This window comes from Crinia signifera, chromosome 5 (genome assembly GCF_055691185.1).
Source record: "Crinia signifera chromosome 5, ASM5569118v1, whole genome shotgun sequence".
Classification (NCBI taxonomy): Eukaryota; Metazoa; Chordata; class Amphibia; order Anura; family Myobatrachidae; genus Crinia; species Crinia signifera.
In genome coordinates this window covers 15,930,784-15,955,913 of record NC_139221.1, presented here as the reverse complement: position 1 = coordinate 15,955,913, position 25,130 = coordinate 15,930,784, and the positions used below count along the sequence as shown (strand labels likewise).

The 25,130-nt window shown below is 44.8% G+C and overlaps 1 protein-coding gene across 6 annotated transcripts in view; it reads left to right on the top strand.

Annotated features, from left to right (window-relative positions):
* CSMD3 (CUB and Sushi multiple domains 3) overlaps nt 1–25,130 on the top strand; it is a 969,186-nt gene that overhangs the window by 890,639 nt on the left and 53,417 nt on the right. For all 6 annotated transcript variants that reach the window (XM_083186712.1, XM_083186713.1, XM_083186711.1 and 3 more), the window contains 4 exons: nt 962–1,147; nt 5,469–5,642; nt 11,931–12,113; nt 23,891–24,067. In XM_083186712.1, coding sequence (XP_083042838.1) covers nt 962–1,147; nt 5,469–5,642; nt 11,931–12,113; nt 23,891–24,067 — 720 coding nt within the window. The remainder of the gene's footprint in view (nt 1–961; nt 1,148–5,468; nt 5,643–11,930; nt 12,114–23,890; nt 24,068–25,130) is intronic.

Sequence of the window (25,130 nt, the reverse complement as noted above, 5' to 3'; positions counted from 1 at the left end):
TTGATCCGTCTGTTTGACAGATTGCAATTTCCTTAAATTGGTCCTTTTTTGGGTGGCAACTGGGTGGCTGGATTGTAGGTAACTGATGCATCCTTGGTGAGATGTAAACCTGTGCAATAAGCAGGCATCCTGCTTGTATGTGGCGTGGCGGTAGAGATGGAACACCTGGTTCAGATGAAATGTTTGAGCCCAATTTGGTGTAAGTTGCACTAGTAATTGAAGCCCCCCCCCCCCCCCCCCAAACCATTGGCTGCTGTAATAGTGTTCCGAAGTCAAATTCCGAGTGTAAATTGTATACCTGGTCAATAAAGATTCTGATTCTGATTAATGTGACTCAGGACAAAGAATTACAAATACCCTATTTCACGCACAAATTGCTGAATTGATTTGCTTCCGTTCTTTATTCTGAATTAGACATAAAACATTATGTGGAAAAGCATATATGCCAGGTCATTGCAATTTCCCTACACGCCTTCTATATTTGTAAAAAAAAAAAAAGAATATGCTCAGATTTATGTTCCCGAATAGAGCTCTTGAACGCCAGTAAGTAGGTCATGATATATGCAACATCTTTTGGATAGTGTCAGACAAATGTTTATTACTGATTCTTAATGCCAAACCATTTTTGCATTTCCCTTCCCGTTCTAATCTATGTAGACTCTGAGTTCCTAAAGTGTGATAAATGATAATGTGACGGGAGGCTGGAAGTGACAAGGAGTGCATCCTCATTGTCTAGGGGATGGATGAGATTAAATACAGCATTTGTTCAGAATGTGAGCATGACAACGTCTCAAACTACCCTTTGAATTGGTGACGTTCCCAGTAACATATTATATGGAAGATGCTTGAAGTACTGCATCGTGATGGATTTACGTTTCATATTTCCTGTTTTGACGCCTCTAAAGTATTGTAGCTTGTGTTTTACCATTTTCAAATGCATTTCCTTATGATTTATTGACAGTGGTGAATTGTACGGATCCTGGGATTCCCGAAAACTCCATCCGGGAGAGTAAAATAGAACATGGTAACTTCACATATGGAACCGTGGTATTTTTCGACTGTAATCCGGGTTATCACTTATTTGGATCTTCTGTGCTTGTTTGTCAGCCAAACGGGCATTGGGACAAGTCTCTCCCAGAATGTACTAGTAAGTTTTGTAGCATATTCAATAATTTTAACTAAATTATTAGGACATAAAATGATTATTCCAGATCATAACAGATGTGTTGTTATATCCATATGACTTGAACGATGTCTTTTCCAACCTGTGAAATTCCCCAAATTGACAGTCTGGCTATCTGTGGGCTTATTATCATATTTTTTTTTGGAGGGGGGGGGGCAGAGATTTATTAGTGGAAGAAGAGACCTATATCCAGTAAAAGTGGATGTTCTATCCCAAGGCTTCCCCCTATTTTATGGGTGTGGAATCAGTGGCGTAACTATAGTCCCGCAGCCCCCGCGGTGGCGGGGAGTCGCTAGGCAGGTGTGGGCGCCTAGGGGGTCTGCGGGACTATAGTTACCACCTGGTCCCGGCTCCCGACTCCTGCCCTCCCCCTCCTTACCCCATTGGCGCCGGCGCCGCTGCCTCTAACCCGACACGCAGATCTGTGTCGGGTGACGGGCGGTCCCCGGCTCCGGCTGCAGTGCTAATATAATAAGAGACACTCGGAAAATGGCTGCCCCCATAATGCTGTATAGTGGCAGCCATTTTCTGAGTGTCTCTTATTATATTAGCACTGCAGCCGGAGCCGGGGACCGTCCGTCACCCGACACAGATCTGCGTGTCTGGTTAGAGGCAGAATCGCCGGCGGCAATGGGGACGGGTAAGGAGGGGGTTAATATTTTGGGGGGGCGCCCGAAATGTCCGGCGGGGGGGGCGCAAAAAAAGCCTTACGCCTCTGTTTGGAATACTGTAGTTTGCAGACAATGTCTAGGTAGACAGTCGATAGATTACCACCAAAGTTGACTTCCACAAAAGGTCAAAACACAAGCAAAACATGGTCAACGGTTCACATATGAAAAGGTCATTATGATTTTTCAGGCTTTTCGTCTACAACTGAGCACATGTAGCCCCAATTGTAGTAGTGTGTACCCTTGCATGGCTACCTTCACTTGTCATGCTTTTGGCCAAGTTCCCAATTGGAGTCCATGTTGATGGTAAAGCATGAAAAACTCTAAAACAATGAAAACATCCTGAAAAACTCATGTTGACCTTTTTATATGTCAACCATTGCAATGTCGACCTTTTGCTTCCGTCAACATTTTGTTGATGTTGACCTAGTGCATGTTGACCTTTTAGTTATGACCTGTTGATTGTTGACCTAGACACTGGGCCTAATTCAGACCTGATCACTGCTCTACTGAACTGAGCCCTGCAATTAGGTATATGCCTCCCCACCAGAGTGAAATCCCGCTCGGTGCAAGCTTGAAAATTGCTTAGTGCAGCTCATGAAAGGTAGCTGGATGGGGGATTCGCTACAAATCCATTCTCATGCCACTCACCAATCTACTGATTTTCCCAGTGTGTGCAGTCTGTCCGTAGCCCAGGACTTACTCAGCGGCTGTGATAGAATCAGGCTGATCGGAGGCGGAGCTGACGTCACATGACTTCCCCTCACACACCTGGCCACGCCTGCCTATTACCTGACACTCCCAGATAACAGCCGCTCCCCATGTAATGATTCCCCAGTGTGTGCAGTGTGTGCGTAGCCCAGGACTTACTCAGCGGCTGTGATAGAATCAGGCTGATCGGGGGCGGAGCTGACATCACATGACTTCCCCTCACACACCTGGCCACGCCTGCCTATTACCTGACACTCCCAGTTAACAGCCGCTCACCATGTAATGATTCCCCAGCGTGTGCAGTCTGTCCGTAGCCCAGTACTTACTCAGCGGCTGTGATAGAATCAGGCTGATCGGAGGCGGAGCTGACGTCACATGACTTCCCCTCACACACCTGGCCACGCCTGCCTATTACCTGACACTCCCAGATAACAGCCGCTCCCCATGTAATGATTCCCCAGTGTGTGCAGTGTGTGCGTAGCCCAGGACTTACTCAGCGGCTGTGATAGAATCAGGCTGATCGGGGGCGGAGCTGACATCACATGACTTCCCCTCACACACCTGGCCACGCCTGCCTATTACCTGACACTCCCAGATAACAGCCGCTCCCCATGTAATGATTCCCCAGTGTGTGCAGTGTGTGCGTAGCCCAGGACTTACTCAGCGGCTGTGATAGAATCAGGCTGATCGGGGGCGGAGCTGACATCACATGACTTCCCCTCACACACCTGGCCACGCCTGCCTATTACCTGACACTCCCAGTTAACAGCCGCTCACCATGTAATGATTCCCCAGCGTGTGCAGTCTGTCCGTAGCCCAGGACTTACTCAGCGGCTGTGATAGAATCAGGCTAATCGGAGGCGGAGCTGACGTCACATGACTTCCCCTCACACACCTGGCCACGCCTGCCTATTACCTGACACTCCCAGATAACAGCCGCTCCCCATGTAATGATTCCCCAGTGTGTGCAGTGTGTGCGTAGCCCAGGACTTACTCAGCGGCTGTGATAGAATCAGGCTGATCGGGGGCGGAGCTGACATCACATGACTTCCCCTCACACACCTGGCCATGCCTGCCTATTACCTGACACTCCCAGATAACAGCCGCTCACCATGTAATGATTCCCCAGTGTGTGCAGTCTGTGTGTAGCCCAGGACATACTCAGCGGCTGTGATAGATTCAGGCTGATCGGGAGTGGAGCTGATGTCACATGACTTCCCCTCATACACCTGGCCACACCTACATTATCCCTGACACTCCCAGATAACAGCCGCTCACCATGTAATGATTCCCCAGTGTGTGCGTAGCCCAGGACTTACTCAGCGGCTGTGATAGAATCAGACTGATCGGGGGCGGAGCTGACGTCACATGACTTCCCCTCACACACCTGGCCACACCTGCATTATCTCTGACACTCCCAGATAACAGCCGCTCACCATATAATGATTCCCCAGTGTGCGCAGTCTGTGTGTAGCCCAGGACTTACTCAGCGGCTGCTATAGAATTAGGCTGATCGGGGGAGGAGCTGATGTCACATGACTTCCCCTCACACACCTGGCCATGCCTGCATTATCCCTGACACTCCCAGATAACAGCCGCTCACCATGTAATGATTCCCCAGTGTGTGCAGTGTGTGTGTAGCCCAGGACTTACTCAGCGGCGGTGATAGAATCAGGCTGATCGGGAGTGGAGCTGATGTCACATGACTTCCCCTCATACACCTGGCCACACCTACATTATCCCTGACACTCCCAGATAACAGCCGCTCACCATGTAATGATTCCCCAGTGTGTGCAGTCTGTGTGTAGCCCAGGACTTACTCAGCGGCTGCTATAGAATCAGGCTGATCGGGGGAGGAGCTGATGTCACATGACTTTCCCTCACACACCTGGCCATGCCTGCATTATCCCTGACACTCCCAGATAACAGCCGCTCACCATGTAATGATTCCCCAGTGTGTGCAGTCTGTCCGTAGCCCAGGACTTACTCAGCGGCTGCTATAGAATCAGGCTGATCGGGGGAGGAGCTGATGTCACATGACTTCCCCTCACACACCTGGCCACGATTGCATTATCCCTGACACTCCCAGATAACAGCCGCTCACCATGGGAATGATACCCCAGTGTGTGCAGTCTGTGTGTAGCCCAGGACTTACTCAGCGGCTGCTATAGAATTAGGCTGATCGGGGCCGGAGCTGAAATTACACAACTCCCCTAAAATGCTAGATCTCGCCTTAATTTCCCTGACACTCCCAGATAACGACAGTTACCACTCCCAAACCCTGGATTCCTGTCAATTTACTTGCACATGGTCAACGATGAAAGCAATTGCAGGATTTCATCACAGGATGCCCTCGCGCATGCGTAGTACAGGCCGTATGGATGCGCAGTCTACCGATAATCATCCAGACTGTGATTTCGGAGCTGAGTGTTCAGATCTAAATATCCTTCAATCTTTTTTGTTTCTTTCTATCTCGATGATACACCCTAATACAAGATCCCTCACTGTCAATGCACCATTGTAAAATAGAGCATCTTAATAAGGGTTCCCAAATTTCTAAAATGAAAATCCAGTCTATAAATGTAACCTCACAGCAATTCAGGGTCATAAGATCCAACTCCATTTGACACTTACTCAAATTTGCAAAATATGAACCCTTTATTGTAATATTGTTGATTATGGTACAGTATGTCAGATAGAAGGAAATAGATATTATTCATTACTTTCTAAGAGAAACAGGGACAGATCTAGAATTAGGAAGAGTCTCATCGGAATTTAGAACTGTATGTACTTTGTACAGCAACTGCCGCTTCTGGTGTGCCTTCATTTAATCAAGCAAATTCCATTCTGTTGAGCTACAAGAAGATTGTAGATGTTGGAATTAAGCTTGTCATCTCTGTTTTCAGTGATTGACTGTGGCCACCCTGGAGTCCCTCCAAATGCAATTATCTCTGGAGAAAAGTTTAGCTTTGGCTCTACTGTGCATTATTCTTGCACTGGAAGGAGGACCGTAATAGGCCATTCTGCGAGGACGTGTCAGTTAAATGGGCAATGGAGTGGATCTCTACCTCACTGCTCAGGTAAGCAGAGAACAGGAGCAAATGTGCAAGCAAGAGAAACCGCTGGTTGTGGTCCAATATGTGAAAGTTATGTTCTTGAGCAGGTTCTATATCATGCATGGTAAGATTCCTTTCGAGATTCCTTTCGAGAACCATGCACCTAAATGTTCCAAGGCTTCCTTCTGTGTCTGTAGATATCACTTCCCAAGCAGTAACTTGGGTTCTGTGCATCAAAGATAATCACAATTTTTGCCAACCAGACTCTACAGAGGCTTGGAGGTGATGGGTGTCTTGCAAGTGCTGGGGGTCTTTGGGGGCTATTAATTGACCCCTTGTGTCCTGTCACTCCTGGTCCCATTAAAAATGTCCCTCCTAAAATGGCTGCCACCTTACAGGAAAATGTTAGTAAGGATGCTAGAGGAAGTGGCGGCCATTTTTGTAGGGACATTTTTAATGGGAGCAGGAGCGACAGACCTGGCAGTGGCGATGGCAGCCGAGGGAGAATCCCCTTACGAGTGGGACATGCAGTAGTGGCAGCATCTGACAATAACCAGGACATGAAGCGGTGGCAGCCCCTGACTGCAAAGCAGGTATGAGGGATGAAGGGGCTGAAAATGTTCTGTCAGGGTGGTGGGGGGCATCGGAATATAGTTATGCCATTGCATCCTACATCTGTTCCAAACCTTGCAGTTCCTCCTATAAGCCTAGGGTGTCGCTCTCTGCACTGTTGCTTCTAACACACTCTGCTCTGTATCTCAGCAATGAGGTACAGATCAGAGTGTGCTGACAGTGTCAGTGAGAGCGTACCCCAAACTTATATAGAGGGACATTAGGTGACATAGCCTAGCAGGAAATGCTGTACCTGAAATCCATGCCCCAGTTTTATTTAAGTTATAAATATCCAAGTGCCCCAGGAGCTGCTCACAATGCCCCCAGTACCTCTCTACTGTCAATAGATGACACTTGAATTCACTAAAATCTATTTACTGCTTGATCTGCTAAGCAGAGCAACCGGTGAGAGTGGAGCTACCAACCTCCCCCTTTAACCACCACTGGTACTGTAGGTGCACAGCCAGATTTGTTATTCTTCTGGGATTCTATAGCACTGTCCCTGCTGTGATAGATCCAACTGGATCCTCCCAGAAGTCCTTTTGGCATGCGTCCTTTGCTAAAATATTCATGCATACAGTGTTACCATTCACCGGTATGCATGCGGAGAGTGGCAGAATGCACCGCAAGCAAAATGCATACAATCTGCATATTATTAAATGTAGAGAGGAACACTATATATATGAAAAAGCCCAGGGCCTGATTAACCAATAGGCAGATTAGTCTGCAGCCTGGGGTGCTGGGTCCTGGGGAGGGCATTGCACCGGCACAATAGATTGCATTGGGATGGGAGCACTTCCTGGTGCCGCTGGATTTGGGGGCCATGCAAGTTCTTGTGAGATCTCCCCCGGGAACTGTAGGAACAGTAGTGCCTGCTGGGTTTGCCGGCATCACAAAGGCGGGGACAATGGGAATAGAAGATTATGTGAGAGACGTGGCTCGCACCGCCACCGAAGCTATGGTTGATGCAACTGCCGCCAATGCCAGCACTGCCCAAGCCTGTATAAGCAAACAAAGTGTGTGTGTGTGTGGGGGGGGGGGGGGGTATTATCCTATGGTGGATGGAACCTGTTAATCAGGCCTTGAAAAATCCCATTGCACCTATTATACACATTTATAAAACAATCTAAAAAAGTCCAGCTAAGGGGCCCTTGTTCTACCTATCCCTGTGTCCCCAGATATCATTCTAAGCAACACAAAAGATTATTTTACTTCTCTGCGGTGTAGGAACGAGGGCACGTATTGCACAGACATTAGGATCCGAGAAGTATAAATGGCAAAGAGTACATTAAAGTACATTAAAAAGTAAATGGGCACCGGCTAATGCTTTCATTTAAACTTCATTTGCGGTGTGACACCTCAGCATGTTCTGTGTCACTGTTGTTAGAAGTTCATTCCTGATTACTGCATTTCTGTACAGCTTACAAGGCTGTGACCACTTTTATTGATAATAAGATCATTCAAGTAAATGACTTTAAATCTCGAAAATTGCATTTAAATGTACAGCCTTTCACAGATGAAATTCTAGAGCTGCGCTTTAAATATCAGTATGAATATATGAAGATAGGGCGAAGGACACATTGGAGGACTGTCCTTTCCTGACCCCATCGGCGAGGAGAAGGGATGTCTCAAGGTCCCCATACATTAGGCCGACTTGTCCACCTAATTTCCACGGCAGCTCCCCGGGAGGGCTCTGGCACGATTTGGCACTTGATGTGCCAAGTTTTGCATGTGATAAATGGTATGCCAGTTACCACATGCAACTTCCGGGGAGCCGGACGTCAGAGGGGAGCCGTGTGGGGGGACACTGGAAGCCGGCAAGGGGAATGAAGAGTGGTGGGCGGGGGACTCACAGAAGCGTTGAGCAGATGCTGGCTGGGGAGCTGTACGGCGTGTTCCCAGAGAGCCAGGCAGGGGAGCCGGGAGATGAGCTGCAGAAAAGAAAATACCCATACACATGAATGGGAGGCCGTTGATTAGTTAATCTCAGCCAATCAGCGGCCTCCCATTCATTTGTACGGGCTTGACTGGGGCACCTAATAGTCAAAGGGATATTATGTATCTCATGGATAGCCAGATGTACTAAGGCTTGGATGGAGATAAAATACCAGACAATCAGCTCCTAACTGCCCTGTTAATAAAGGCTCATACCTCCCAACTCTTTCAAATACAGTGGAACAGTCCCCTGAGGATGGGAATACGGTCCCCGCAAACATCAATAAACAGAGTGTGACATCTATTATCCTGCTAGGGGGGGGGTGTCAGCCAGAGTCGATATTGACATCTTTAAATCAACTGATTCAAACTTGCAGGGGCGGCTGAGGACTCCATTGCCTCCCACTCGGAACATGGGCAGATGTATTAAGCCTGGTAAAGTGATAAATTGGTGATAATGCAGTGATCAAGTGGAAGGTGATAACATACCAGCCAATCCGCTGTGTTTGAAACAAGTTGATTGGCCGGTGCACTATCACCTTCCAATTTATCACCGCTTCATCACTTTACCAGGCTTAATACATCTGCCCCATGTTACATATATGTTACATGCAATGAAAAAATCATTAATAAAAACTCATTAAAAAAGCTATCAATATTCTACACTTTCTTGCATTTTTATTTGATCTTAGAATCTGTGTTGACTCTGACAACACAAAGACCTGACATCTTACCAATTTGATTATGAGCTCGCTGCTTTAATTAAGACACCAGGAACGCCACATCTGTCACACAGGCAATCCTGCTCCAACACAAATCATTAATGGGTAGGATGCTACATTATTCGGTAATCCCACAATCAGCAAACAGACACCTTTTGTAATGTGGTAATTAAACTTCCTTACGCCCTCAGTGAAGATTTTTGATTTCTGATTTATCCCTGGTGTGACAATCGCATGATTAAGCTGACAAAGATTAGAATACTGTGAGCTGGTTTCCTGGCATGGAGATATAAGAAGCGATGTCACACTAAGATAGGGAACAGGAGTATACATTGGTTTTAATTGTACACAAATGCCTGAGCCAAGATAATGTCACAACGGAACACTACAAATCCTACAGGATATTCCATTTCCTAATTCCTGTTGCCAGGTGACACAATTGTCATTTGCAATTGCAAAGCACCATATACACACTCTTAATGACACATTGTTTACGAAGGAATACAGCTAATTGGGTCTTTCTTCCTCAAATCTCAGAGTAAATTATAAAATTACATTTAAAAAAAAATAAATAAATCTAATACCTCTTAGAGATCTAAACTGTACCACAAGCGGCTGCAGATGGAGACGAGGCAAAACTCATTTTATCTTACATAAAACATTCACAAAAGCGACTGTCAGACAGTTCCAGAGAGAACTCTAAGGTGCATTATGTTGTCTCATCTCTCTAAACTTTATTTGCAAAGGTGACATTTATTGAAATGTCTTATCACGGACCATTGAGCATGCCCTGTTCATTTGGCATTCCTTCTGAAAGGGTCACGCACAGGGCAAGATTTGATGGTGTAGGTTTGAAGGTGGTTAGCAATGTAAGCCGAAGACTCTAAAGGCATTGCTGGCCACGTTAATGAAAAGAATTCATCATATGGTCATTTATACATATGCTCTTCGGTCTTTAGCTGCCGGTAAACGCTCAGGAAGGGGGAGGGTAAAAGAATCACATGGCTAGGGAAATATAAATATTATAGAATGTATATATAGGGTTAGTACTGATGGTGTAGTGGTTAGCATTACTGCCTCACAGCGCTGATGTCATGGGTTCCATTCCCACCATTGCATTAACTGTGTGGAGTTTGTATATCCCCCCGTGCTTGCGTGGGTTTCCTCCGGGTACTTCAGTTTCCTCCCACAATCCAACAATATACTGGTAGGCTAATTGGCTCCCAACAAATTAACCCTAGAATGTCTGTGTGCGTGTACATGTGGTAGGGAATATAGATTGTAAGGTCCACTGGGGCAGGGACTGATGTGAATGTTCAAGTATTCTCTGTACAGCGCTGCGGAATATGTGTGCGCTATATAAGAAACTGGTAATAAATATTATATTTATATCGTATTGTCACTGGTTGAATGAGAAATTGTGAAAGCTGTATATCACCTACACATTAAGGAATTTAGTCATCATCATCAACTAAAACATTTTTATGAGGCACGACAAATTCGGCATCGCAGATTATCAGCAATGCACAAAAGAGAGGAGGTGAAATTGTCATAATGAAGGTGGGAGATCATTAATGTGTGGACAAGGGTCTTAATAAGATCCTGGCAGAGGAAAGGACGACATGCAGGCAAATGTTCTGACTGGCACCATCCAAGTAATAGCAAATACAATGAAACAATACATACGTTAAAAAAGAGTTAAGGTGCGTACACACGGAGCAATATTACCGTTGGCAATATATTGCTCAGCAATCATATTGCTCAGTGTCCCGTTTTCAACAGCGACCAGAGATGGTCGCTGATGAAAATGACTCACTGCCAGGAGAAGAGGCAGGGGAAGTCGCTGGTCAGAGGAAATTCAGCCAATTGGTGATGAAATAAATATTTTTTTAATGAAATAAAATAAAAATTGTACTGTAGGTGTTTATCTCTGCATTGCCAGAAACCAGTGGCGTTCAATATTATATAGCAGGTTATAGTATATTAATATTTTTTTATGTTTTATTGATTTACATGTTAGGATATGTTTCTCACATAGAAGAAGATGCTTGTGTCTCTGTAACGCCCTTCCTGGTGCAGCGGCCTGGTTCCTCAGGCGGTACTGTGAGGGTGCAGAGCCAACAGAATTACAGAAATGACAGGATGTGTTGACAGACATTAAGGGCAGAGTCAGTGATGACCCCCAGGCGGTGTTCATGTGGAACAAGCGTGAGGATGACATTATAGATGACATTATCACTGTTAGAGAGACTGGGGAAGGGGATATGACATTGATGGATGAAAAGATGGCAAGCTCAGTCTGGATTATGCTGAGGATAAGGTGGTCCTCAGCCATCCAAGGTGTGATGGCAAAGAAGTGACAGGAAACACAGGAAATAAAGGGGTCAGACAGGGGGAATGCAGGTTACGGTGTCATCAGCATAACAGGTGAAACGGAAGACTGAAGGAATAAATGTTTTTAAGGAGATATTAATATCTTAATATATTAATAATAATAAATTGCCCTGCCAGCACTTGGCTGGGGATGCTTAGGGACATAATGTTGCGTAGGAGATGGGACTGCTGTAGAAGTACCTTTAGATCCCACAAGTTCTAATTATCACATTATGAGGTTGGACATAATTAAAGAAAAGGTGTGTATTATATGCAATAGTGTCTTCCTGACAGTACATCACTATAGTAAAAAATCACTGCCATTTTCTATGAACTGGAACTTTTGGAGGTTCCTAAGTCTCCTAGCAGGTTTCTAGTATTGTGCACAATTTATAGTAGTAAGTAGATTACACAGTACCAGGGGAGGCTACAAAAGAGGACTTCAGCAAAGTTTAAAATTCAAACAGGGGAGGCATAGCAACTGCCTCCAACTGCCATTCCAAACTGACTCAATGGCAGTGGGTGTGTCTCCACTTTTTGAAATTCAAACTGTGCTGCTGCCACAAGCCCCCCCAATTCTGTACAGTTCCTTATGTAATCATGCTTAAATGCTGGTCCCCACACCCATATCCAAATCATTCTGAAAAAAATATATATTATTCACTACCAGGTGACGCTGCAGGTTGGTGCGGAGATCCAGGAGTGCCTGAGCATGGTACCAGAGAAGGCACAGAATTAAGGACAAAAAGTACGATGAAATTCAACTGTGATGTTGGCTATGTACTTAATGGGGCGCAAGAACGAACATGTCTGAGCAATGGATCATGGACAGGAAAGCAACCAGAATGTAAAGGTAAATGCTCATACAAACTGTACTTTAACAAAATTGTCAATCGTACAACACAATTGAAGCAACTACAAATTAAATGGGGTAAATGAAGGGAAATCTCTAATGTACAAAGGGTTTATGGATGCCTATTGAAAGTAGACTTAGCAATAGTGCTCAACGTTAAGCAGCAGCTACAAGGGCCAATAAGGTATTACAATGCATAATAAGGGGCATAGAGTCAAGGGAAATACAATGTTATTTTGCCACTATATCAATCGTTGGTACATCCTCATCTAGAATGCAGTGTAAAGATCTGGGCACCTCTCCATGAAAAGGACATCTCGGAACTCTAAAGGGTTCAGTGAAGGGCAACAGAATTGATTTACGGGTATAGAGACATTGGGTTATGGCCAGCCAGTTCCGGCATGTCTAAGAGGAGATAGCATTACTATATACAAATACATTAAGGGTGAGTACAGAAGATAACTTTCAGAGGAACATTTTACCCCCCAGGGCTGTACACAGGACATGTGGTCACCCTCTAAGGTTAGAGGAGAGGAAGTTTTACAAGAAAGGAAGGGATTCTTTACAGTAATGGCGGTTAAAATATGGAATACTCTGCCAGAGGAAGTTGTGATGGCAGAGATATCAATTGATATGTTTGAGAAAGGGTAAGATATATTTTTAGCGGAAAAGAGTATATAGGGATATAACCATTTATTACAATGTACAGTAGTGGACTGCCATTTTGGTTCATGAGGGATTTCTGAATTGAAACAGATTAGTGGTTGCTTTATCTGATGGGGACCACAGGAGGTCCTATATAGGTTGAACTTGATGGACTGGTGTCTTTTAGAGCCCCAGTACATGCGGTTGGTGTAGATTGCTACGCCTTGCCATACGTGTTGGATCTTCAATGTGATTGTGGGCGCTTATATCATGGCTAGATCGCAGAGGAAAAGCTTTTCTTCGTAAATAAGCCCCAAATGCAGCTCCTAATGATGCCAATAAATGTAATGACAAATATAAATATAAATATATACATGCGTCATTTAATGAATTCTTTATATCACAAGTCTGCCTTTTATAACATTATACAGTGCATGGTATTAGCATCTGTACCAATCAGTTAATATGTTTTGCTTTGTGCTTTTTAAATGAAGAATAATTGAAAGTATCATTTAATGTTTGTCATCTGTTCAGTGGACAGCCCACGGGCCAGAGACCATTTTATTTTCTCCCCTTTATGTTTCTGTGGATTCTATTGTGAAACAAACATACCTTCCATGATTTTCTAGTCTGGTAGTAATTAGTAAAAACTGATATGCATAGATGTCTAACTTGCCTACCTCCCACATCCTGCAGGAAGCTTCCCTTTCTGCCATAAATCCCCTGCTGCCCTGCATTGCACTCCTATTCTCACAGATTTTTCAGATTTTGCCAGGAGTGCCACTAAAGAGGTTTTTTTTTGCAAGGACAGTGATTTGCTAATTACTTTGATTTGGTGTAGCTTCTCAGGAGTCTCTGCTGATTATACTACCTTGTGGAAACCCCTGACAGAATCTCCTTATATGTACTGGTGTGCAGTCATCCATAGCATACTGCTGCTGCTCTGCTAGTGAGTTGTGACCTAGAGTAAGAATTTTTGTTAGCAATCTTTCTTTAGTTAACACGTTTGTTTAGTTTAGAGTATCTGGTGTCCATACTGATTTTGTTAACGCTATAATGGTATAGAAAACAGTACATCAAACAAATATAGCCTACAAGTTGCAGACAGTCAGTGATCACAATTTATTTATTTATTAACAGTTTCTTATATAGCGCACATATATTACGCAGCACTTTACAAAGCATAGTTTTGAGCAAAAACACAAACAGTTTAGGACAAGTACATGGTTAATACGGATAGTTGCATCAGGGTACAGGACACTGAAGCAATCATCAGGGTGGCAGAGGTTTCAATATATTCTAAGAAAGGCACATGAGGAGAGAGGGCCCTGCTCGTGAGAGCTTACATCTAAAAGGGGAGGGTTAGACAGACAGGTGTGACATAGAAGGGGCGGAAGTGAGTATAAACAGAAGGTTCGGGTGAGAGATGGTCAGGTTTTATGCAGGAGGGTGGGAAGAGGTCAGCTTAGTCTTTGGTATTTTAAGCCTAAAAAAGTGCTGGGTCATCCAGGAGTAGACAGCAGAGAGACAGTTGGAGACATAAGTGAGGATGGAGGGAGAGAGATCAGCAAAGGAGAGGTAGATTTTAGTATTATCAGGATAGTGGAAGTTAAGTGAGCAAATAAGCTCACCCAGAGAGGAAGTATAGAGGTAGAGGAGAAGAGGGCCAAGAATAAAATGATGGGGGACACCTACTATCAATGGAAGAGCAGGAGTATTGAAGTCATTAGAGGTACAGCTGGGCATTTTCAAAACAGACAGTGCAAATACAAGCAATAAAATCACATTTAATACACTGGAAACATACTTATATGTTAGGGATGAATTCGTACAAGGTCAAATTGCATTTGGAATTGATTGCATAGGCAACACATTATTATACTGTGCTGGATAAGAACAAATAAATATCACAGCGAATATACAGTGTAGTTGCAAATAAGAAATCCCATATTGCAGAAAGCAAAGTTAGCATCAATACTTGCAAAACTTCCCAAATACTGTATAATGTTACTAATGTTATATAGACATTTTTATTAATAGACACGCCCATACTTGGAGCTAAACACGCCTCTTTAAGCAGAATGACACGCCCCCATTATGGCACCCAGTTCACAGCTCATCCTTCTGTAATCCCCCTGATTCTAGTTTTCAAAAGCAGGCAAGTACAGTACAGTACGTCTTCATGTGACTTTCTTCTTTATGACAATGAGACGAAAAGTAAAGGAAAGTTATAGTCACGATCTGCACAGTCAGGAACCATCAAAACAGTTTTTTGGCTGTGCCAGAGAACATTCTGTTACTAATATAACCCAGTTCGGGTGCCAGGAACAGCTACGTGAGTAGGCGACATCTATTTCAGGAAGGTGTGCAGATGGTGCAGATTTTATTGCCGGCAATGATGCACCATGACTAGAGATGGACTGGAGTTCTCTTGTCAAAGAGCCCTGATTAGCGTCACTGTAATCAGATAGACCTTTTTCATTTCATTGCAATGGAAAACATGAAGTCTAACGCTGTATATACACAGTGTGATTCTGACTAACTTTCAATTCAATATACAGTTTGAACACCGATTATCCAGCATCGTTGGTTCCAGCACTGAGCCGGATTACCGAATTTGCCGGATTATCGGTGATACTATTTTAAAGCACGGTGACCCCCGCAGTGTGACCCCCGCAGTTCGGCTTTCTCCTCCGCCACACCACCCGCAGCTTGTGTCCAACTCACAGGGCATTCCTCCTCCCGCAGCGCTTATCGTCCCCATAGCACAACTCCCCCACCCGCAACTTGATCCCCCCCTGCATCCCAATACCTTCCCAATACCTTCCCAATACCTCTCTAAACCCTCCCACTGCCCTCGCAACTACTTCTAAGCCCTCCCACAGTACCCACTATGTCTAAAAGGCAAACAATACTTACTTCCGGCAGGCACCCGACGTGTCCGGATTAAAGAAGTTTCCGGACCAACGGATTCCGGAAAATCGTGGTTGTACCTGTACAATCAAAATTGAATAGACAGATAGTCAGAAATATTAAGCCGCATTTGATCAAGATTTTATCCCAATGCAAACGAAACCAGAAATAGACTGTGCAGGCAAGTCTACCCTCCACGCAAAGGGAAGTGCGCCATCCCTCCCTCCCTGCTAGCCAATGCCGTGTAAAGGTGTGTACACATGGTGTTATTTTTGGCTATCGATTTTGACTATATAGTTTAAAACTATAACAAGTTAGTCAAATTTGGAACATGTTTAGCCGCACCTGGTCGTGATTCGATCCCGATGCATTGCCTAGTGGCATCGGAATGGAAAGCAGAAATAGACTGTCCAGCACAATGCAGCATGACCCCCGTAACCCCCACCCTGCCCTGCGGCTGCCCCCCCCTCCATGCCAGAGGATACGGGCACCGCAGAGGCAGAACTAAAATTGGTGCAGCAGTTGCAGTGCACCAAGGCCCCTTGTACCCACTGCTGCCGCCGTCGCCCTCTTCTTGTCACCCACTAGTGTGTTCTATTGTGAAATTGGATTAGGGTGGACGAAGGGGGACCAAATTATATTTTTTGCACCTGGGCCCACCACCCAAAAGTTCCGCCATTGGGGCACCGTGCCGGTGGCCCATGATATCAAATAGATTTTGTCAGTTGCTGTAAAGAGGAAATACCAGTTTTCACCCCTGGCAAAGGGTTAATTCAACTTGTGAATGTAGCCCTAGAGCAATGACCAACTTTATAACGCTTTTGTGGAGCCAGCACAATTTCCGCAGTGATTTTTGAAGAAGCAATCCCCGGGTCTTGCGTGTTTCCGTGTCTTTGCCCGATGTCAATTCGGTTTTGCATTCACTTTATCTTTATAGGCTGTTGCTCCTCAACAAGATTTTCATCTCCTTTTAAATAAGGTGGCTTATTTCTCAAATCTACCTCTTACATCCTGTCTGCCAAAGCGTTCCACCGCCGCTCTTAAGCAGATATTGAAAAGGACTGGAAATCTGTTATAAATCCTCAGAGAACAAGGGCGGCTGGACTAACCCATTCATTTCTGTTTCACCTAAGCTGTAATCAACATAAAGGCAGATTTGTCATTGCGGTTTATGTTGTGCCTTTGCAATACCCCAGATTGTTGAATCTGAGCTGTAAATTGATTTGATAATAGATTCCTGCTGCAATGAGTTTAAAAAAAAAAAAAAAAGTACTTTAACTTTTCAAACCGCTACATAATATAAGAAAAGATATAGGACTGTCCTCATTCGCCGTTGTGCCAAATATCCGCATTCTGCAAATGTGCATCTGATTTGCATAAATGAAACAACTGGAAGCGACAAAACTATTTCTCTAGATCCCACAGATCAGGTTAAACTGCGACATTTGTACACCTGTGGGTGAATGAGTCTGGCTCTGAAAAAACTTGGTACGGCAGAAGCGAGACTACCATTGGTTCTGCAGGTGCAGTGCACTGGGGCCCCTGAGGATTAAGGGGCCCATTGTAAACTGGGTTTGGGTTGGAGGAGGGGGCCCAAACTATATTTTTGCACCTGGACTCACCACCCACAAGTGCCACCACTGATGCTGCAATAGAGGCAGAACTACCATTGGTTCAGCAGGTAGACCCCTGAGGGGCCCATTGCTGCCCAGACCAAAAATGACTTCTTGGTTTGGGGTGGAGGAGGGGGGCCCAACTTATATTTTTGTACCTGGGCCCGCCACTCACAACACTGTGCTAAGATGCAGCGCCCATGGTTTTTTCTCACTCTAAGGGCTGTATTCAATCTTGGCTTCTATTTCTGGTGGAAATAGCGGAACTCGCCTATTCAATGCTGCTGTTTTCGACACTGAAGGCAGATTCTGACAAAGCAGATCCGACTTTAAAAGAATTCGGATCTGTTTTGTCGTAAACGGACGCAGATTGTCAAATTCACAGGCGTTTTTCGACAATCCGTTGCCGTTTTCACCAACACGCCCACTTTCCGACACTCGATAGCCAAAACATTGAATCCAGCTGTCAAGTTTTAGTCGAGCTGGGCGAAAACAAGTCGGAACTTCCCGACAGTCGAAATCCGGGATTGAATACCGCCCTAAATTCTGTCATTTTTCATCCGCCATGTTTCCACTGCTTTGGGGGGTCCGAGTATTAGAGCGTTCAGACTCTACTCCGCATGTGCAGTATCGCGGCAGACATTTTTCCGTGGATTTCGGCAGCAATTCTGCCACTGCCACTGGATTCCAGAGGGTAAGTATTACCAAAATGGATGCACCCATTATAGATACCCCACTGCCAGGCAGAGTGTATGGCGCGATTGAGACCTGATAGCTGTTGTGCGAATTCGCAATCCGAAATTTATGCCTACTGATTGTAGTGAGCATGTGAAAGCCCAAGTAGGAAAAAAAATAATGCCTGGATCTAATTCAGGGTTGCTTACCCTCCCAGAATGGCCGGGAGGGTCCCGGAAATCAGGTCCCCCTCCCGCCCCCCGGAAAGAAGGGCAACCCTCCCACATTCCCCTGCAACCACCAGCAGACCGCCCCACAGCGGGGGGGTCTGTGGGTAAAATGACGCAATCACGTAATATTATCCCCGCCCCCTTCAGTGCAATACATAAAATACCGGCATTGTACGACGGGGGCGTGGCTAAAATGATGCAATTGCGCTAGCCACGCCCCCAAACAGTTCACCCTGGCCATGGCTCCACCCCAGCACCAGCCCTTTTTCGTCCTGGATTTGGCCCCACCCCCCTGCCATACTGAGCTGGCTGCCCTCTAATGGAGAGGGCAGCCAGAAAGTCGGCAACCATGATCTAATTGCAATCCATGTCACAATTTGAAGCCAGCATTTTGGGGATGGTAACCGGACGTTTTTTTTTAGGAAGGGTCTGTGATGTAATCTTCGGCCTCAATCAGCCTGATTCTGTCGCAGAGTTGTGGAAGCATCAGTTATACCCCTTTCAGACAGAAAAATCCCAAAAACCCAGGTATTTCCCGGATACAAAAACCCTGGTACAACTAGGCAGCAAGGGGCTGACCCCCTTTCACACAGGAGCAAAAACCCGGGTATTTCCCGTGTCGACCCCTTTCACACAGAAGCCGGATTTTTCCTGCAAAACTCTGTGTGTCATAAGAAAAGGACAGTTTTAAAGGCACACAGAGATCAGATCATGAAAAGTGGGAGGTGTCTGCTCACTGCATTGCATTAAACATGGCTGACAAGTTGCAGAACCTGGAGGTCATGAGTGCTCTGTGTGTTTTGCTGATTTCTTCCTCCCCTTTGACATTGAGCAGCTCATGGATCTCCTCATCTTTCCAATGCGCCATGGCCATTTAGTGCTGCGCTGCAAGCCACTCGCATGCCTGCTCAGCTAATCAGGGAAGCTGAAAAAATCAGCTAATCGCGCAGCGCCATGCTGCACAGCCAATCAGCATGATTTTTCAATAGTCGGGAGAAAAACACGGGTCGGACCCTTTCACACAGCCGCAAACACATGTCTGACACGGTAAAAACCCAGGTAAATACCTGGGTCGAAGTCCCGGAACTTTAGACCCGTGTTGACCCTTTCAGACAGAAGAAAAACCCGGGTCGACACGGCAAGAGCAGGGAAATTCCCGGGTCTTTTTTTCTGTCTGAAAGGGGTATTAGTCACATTTGAATAGACTGGGAAATCATTAGATGGTGATTGTATTGCGTTTGAGTGAGTTTTATTTTAACATTGTTTTTACAGGTGGACTACATGTCCCAGTGGGTCCATTAATGCCCTGCATGCTGGGACTTGTGGTTCGTCAAGTCCCAGCATGCGGGGGAGGTCTGCTGGCACTTGTAGTTCACCTGTATAAAGCTATGTTATGAATGAGTGTTTTAACCCTATCAGGCCGGCGTCCAAAGCCCAGGAACGCCAGTGACAGCCTTGGGCTTCAGCCCTGGACGGGTGAAGCCTTGGGGGAGCTTTATTGGGCGTCCTCTCTCCTCCAGGTACCCCGTCAAAGGCTGACCAGCCACGGTGCTCATGGTTCGGCTGGGGGACCTTATGTAAAAAGTGTCCCCCGGCTGTGGCATGACACCGCGGGCTGTTGGAGCCCGGTGCTGGTTTCAAAATACGGGGGACCCCCAGATTTTTTGTTCCCCGTATTTTTGGAACCAGGGCCGGTCCAAGAGTACAGGCATGTTTCAGAAATACAGGGTACCCCTATGCTTTTTGACCCCCATATTTTTGGAACCAGGTCCCACTCAATGAGCCCGGGGCTGGTTAAGTTCAGGAGGGGGGACCTCACGCCATTTTTTTTTTACACAAATTCGCACATTTCCTCAAATTCGCACATTTTCATGACTAAAAATCGCACATTATCGCACTTAATCGCACTTTTTTTGCCCAGAATACGCAGTTCATTAAATATGCGAATTTGCTTAAAAAAAATGATTTTAAAAAGTGCGATAATGGGCGATTTTGAAAAGTTACTAAAACTCTCATCCTACTAAATGTCACCCTTTATGTCTTTATGTTATCTGCAGCCAATGCTTAGTATGTACATCTGCCTCTAATTCTACAATACTGTACAATACTGTCTGACAATTGTCCAAGTAAAATCAAATGTCATTTAGAATCTTGTAGAGTACAAATATAGATGATTTGTGGCCAAAATCATTCAATATTAGACAACACTTCTGGAACATTTTATTGTTTCATGGTTCACAAATCCCCTAAGCATAATTGAAGGAAAATTAATTTTGTCACTGATTGTAGAATGCTCTATCGCTGTTGAATTATGCACTGCCATCAATCAAATTAAAGGCAGTTCTCTGCTACATGGGAAATAGATGAGAGTGTAAAACTTTTTTTGAAAACGAAAAAATAGTTTTGGAATAGTTTTACTAGTAAATTGAATATACTTTATGTGTATATATACAAGTCAAGTCTCCCATATCCGTAGATCCGTTGCCTCAAATATTTAAAAAAAAGTGATTTGTTTTTTTAAGAAGATTTAGTTTTTTTTTTTTTTCCTGCTCCTTTTTACATACTTACCAAGTCCCCGATGTTCATGGCATCCTTCAGGATCTTCTCCAGCATTTACAGCGGTCCTAGGAGTGCATTGCTTGAGTGTGCGGGTGATATCACCGGTGCGTACGTGAACTGGCGCAATGCACTCCTGGGACCGCTGAGGAGGATCCTGAAGGCCTCCTTGGATGCTGGGAGACACTGTAGATGTTGTGTGACCATTGGGGAACCACCAGAGGACCAGGTAAGTATTAAAAAACAAAAGTATTCCAAGTCTTGAGTCTGGAGTCTAGACTTAAGGCCCCCATACACTTTGCAAATTCTCCCCTGAAACAAGTTGTATCCAATCCCCCTTGAGCTGCCTAGGACCTTCCCAGGTGGCAGGATTGCAAGAGATCCCTGATCCCTGCCTCTGGGAGGGGGTCCAACCCAGAGATCTAACGTGCAGCACTTATGGTCTACGGCTCCGATCTGAACCTCAGAACCTCGCACCGGATCGGATGTCAAACATATGCTATTTGGGCCGCCAAAAGAAGGAGGCCGCCGTTGATGTCAGCGGCCCTCTCTCCCAACGACCGGTGAACGCCTGCGTTCCGACCCCAAACACCCGGCTCCTGTCAATCAACTTGCGAGTGGCCAGCGAAGGCTAGCCTTCACATGGTCCATTGACAAGGGGGACCCCGCACATGAATTCCCAGCCCTGCGTACGTGTCTGAATTGGGTCCATAATAAAATAACCTACACTAGTTATAGGAAGCTCGCATTAAAGTTTTATCTTGTTTTCATAATAAAAATATTATGACAATAGATGTTCTGCATTATTAACCAAGGATTCCTTTGGCAATATAAGTTCTACCTTAATAACCTAAGTTTCAGGAAAGTGTTCGGAAAGAATGTTCTAAGGTGTCACTGCGGCAATCACCTGGTTCCATCATTGTACAGTCCCGGTGCGTCCTCTCCCAGTGTGATTGAGCCCAGGGAAAACAACATTGAAGTGAAATGTATTATGGATGTTTATTTACCTGCTGTGCTATTAAGATGCCAATAACTGGAGAGACAGTTAGATATCTCAGTAATAACGTGGTAAGCAGCGACTGGTATCAGAGATCCAGGGAAACATTGTCACAACACATTCAATAATTAAATACACATTCTCCAATGTAGTCACATACTCAACATCCATTATTACGAAGCATTAGTCGCATCAGTATTCCTGCTGATTACATACAGTATTACCACGGGCTGCACAATGGCCAAACTCCATTTCTCATAAAGAAAAAGCTTTATTGGAACAATCAGAGCTTTTGATTAACAAATTGTAATTTCAAAATTCTAAATCGTATCTAACACTAAAAAAGCATAGATGGATTTTCCACAAGGAAACCTAGGCATCTGCCTAGGTCCTTATAGGTCCCAAGGGGCCGCATAAAGATATCCTGGCCATCCAAAATGTTCCCAGGAGAGCATTGCGTGACTACACTTGTGATTTCATGACATCACATAACATAGACCCACCCACACTCCCAGAGTCCCTTTGTTGTTCTTTGATAGGATAGAGAATGTTTGGACTCACAAAATGGTCTCATCCCCTGTATTTGGGCAATCAGGTTACTGTAAATGTGACACCGGTAGTAAGCTACTTCCAAATGACCTTGAGCCTGATTCAGATGTGTACGCAATGTCGATGTTCACACTAGAGATGGGCAAAACGGGTCACTAAGAAGAGCTGGGATCGAGTGACCAATCCGCGAAAACATCCGGATGTTTTAGACGGCCCATCAACTCACATTGAAAAAAGGGGATCATTTGATAATAACGAAGCATAATTTGTTTTACAATCATTTATTGCCTTTTTTTTTTTTAAACAGTGAGCTGAACAAATAAGAACATACATGACCGCGTAAAAACACTGATTGATGGCTGGGTGCAGAATCGCCATCGATGGCAACCACGATGGCGTCTGCACCGATGGCCATCCCTAGCAGCAGCAGCCTTATTATTCTTTCTTTTACTTGCAGTAGCAGCACTGAACTCAGTCTCCGGAGTTAGTACATGTCAGCTGCCACAGGTGGCAGTGCTGAGCTCAGGCAAATGCATTGTAATGAAAAACGAAACTGAAAGTAAAAGAACAACGGATCACCTTTTTGGGATCGGCGGCTCAGTTGTTCTTGAATGGGATCTGTCCAAAAGAACCACTTTGTTCGTGAACGACCCATCTCTAGTTCACACAGATGAGTATTTATCAGAAGACTGTGCCCAAAGCATAGTACTCTATTGTTGCTGCCTGCAACCAGCAGCAATAATATAGAGCCATGGATGTTTTAAGAGAGGAGGGTCCCAAGCCGGTATCTTGCCTAGGGCGTTTGCACAGGTAAGATGTTTGTGCTTTGCCCATGCGCATTTCTGTGCATGTGGTGGACGTACACCCACGGCAAACAAACTGTTCGCAGGGTGCATGCACCCATCCTTGTGAACAGAAAGCATGCACGTGGGTGGGTGGGGGTGGGGGTATGGGTTGGCAGGCTGGCACCTGGGCCTTTCCATTAGCATATGGGAACACCCAACATTTCATGTGCGTTCCCATGCTAATGCAGGCATGACGGCATGAGGGGGGAAGACAGCTGACATCACCGGATACTCATTTCCTACTGAACACGCGTGCTCAGAGCAACCTTACATATGTGTGCACCTTCCACATCTTTCAATGGTCGGCTTATGTGAAACATCCATTCACATGCTGTGCGAATTTACGCGCCCTGCGAATGGTGGGGCGGCGTATCACTATTCACAAGGCGGGGTTTGATGGCCTTGCAAAGCTGCACATTCACAGCCTTGCGAAGCAACCAGAATAACCCCCTAAATCCGCCTCTGCATAATATATTTTATTATATGGGGCTTACAGTGATTTTGTAACAAGATGATTAAACGGGGTTGTAATTGTCAATACCTGTTTTAATATAACTTATTGGTTAAACATGTTAAGTGTCTTCTTTACCAGCACATCATTGTACGTTGTCCGGTCATATGTTTCATTCATGGCATTGTCTGGTCCATTCTTTTGTCCATCTTGACAGGGAACGTTTGCTACAGATAAATAAATAATGTATACGGTGATATACGTTCTTCAACATTGATAAATATTTTGCATTTGATTTTTCAGCTGTACAATGTGGGAATCCGGGAACCACAGCAAATGGAAAAGTGTTCCGTATCGATGGGACAACGTTCTCCAGCTCAGTGATGTATTCCTGCCTGGAAGGCTACATTCTTTCTGGAGTAAATATCAGGCAGTGTACAGCTAATGGAACGTGGTCAGGAGCATTACCCAACTGCACAAGTAAGTCGAAGAACCTATTATTTTTGAGGCGGGCAGGGGTGGATTGCCCATATGGGTCAATTGGAAAATTCCTGGTGGGCTGACTCATCATTGAGGCTTCTTTTGGTTTCTAACACTTTGCCCCCTTCCCCTATGACAGACAGACCACCGCGCTCATTACACTGCATTGCAGCAGGGCCCTCCTACCTCCACGTCTGTCTGTTTTTACCTACTTTGTTTTATCACTGTCTACAATTGTAAAGCACAATGGAATCTTCTGTGCTATATAAGAAACTGTAATGGAATCTGCTGCGCTATATAAGACACTGTAATGGAATCTGCTGCGCTATATAAGACACTGTAATGGAATCTGCTGCGCTATATAAGACGCTGTAACGGGATCTGCTGCGCTATATAAGACACTGTAACGGAATCTGCTGCGCTATATAAGACACTGTAACGGAATCTGCTACGCTATATAAGACACTGTAACGGAATCTGCTGCGCTATATAAGAAACTGTAACGGAATCTTATGTGCTATATAAGAAACTGTAATGGAATCTGCTGCGCTATATAAGACACTGTAATGGAATCTGCTGCGCTATATAAGACACTGTAATGGAATCTGCTGCGCTATATAAGACGCTGTAACGGGATCTGCTGCGCTATACAAGACGCTGTAACGGAATCTGCTGCGCTATATAAGACGCTGTAACGGAATCTGCTACGCTATATAAGACACTGTAACGGAATCTGCTGCGCTATATAAGAAACTGTAACGGAATCTTATGTGCTATATAAGAAACTGTAATGGAATCTGCTGCGCTATTATTATTATTATTATTATTATTATTATTATTATAATTTTATTTATAAGGCGCCACAAGTGTTTCGCAGCGCCGTACAAAGGAACAATACAGGGAGACAAAGCTTGGTATAACATTGAATAAATAACAAAAATACAGTACAAATAAAGAGCGCCACAGATCAATACACATTACAGCTTAATATATAAGGCCCTGTAATGGAATCTGCTGCGCTATATAAGAAACTGTAACGGAATCTGCTGCACTATATAAGAAA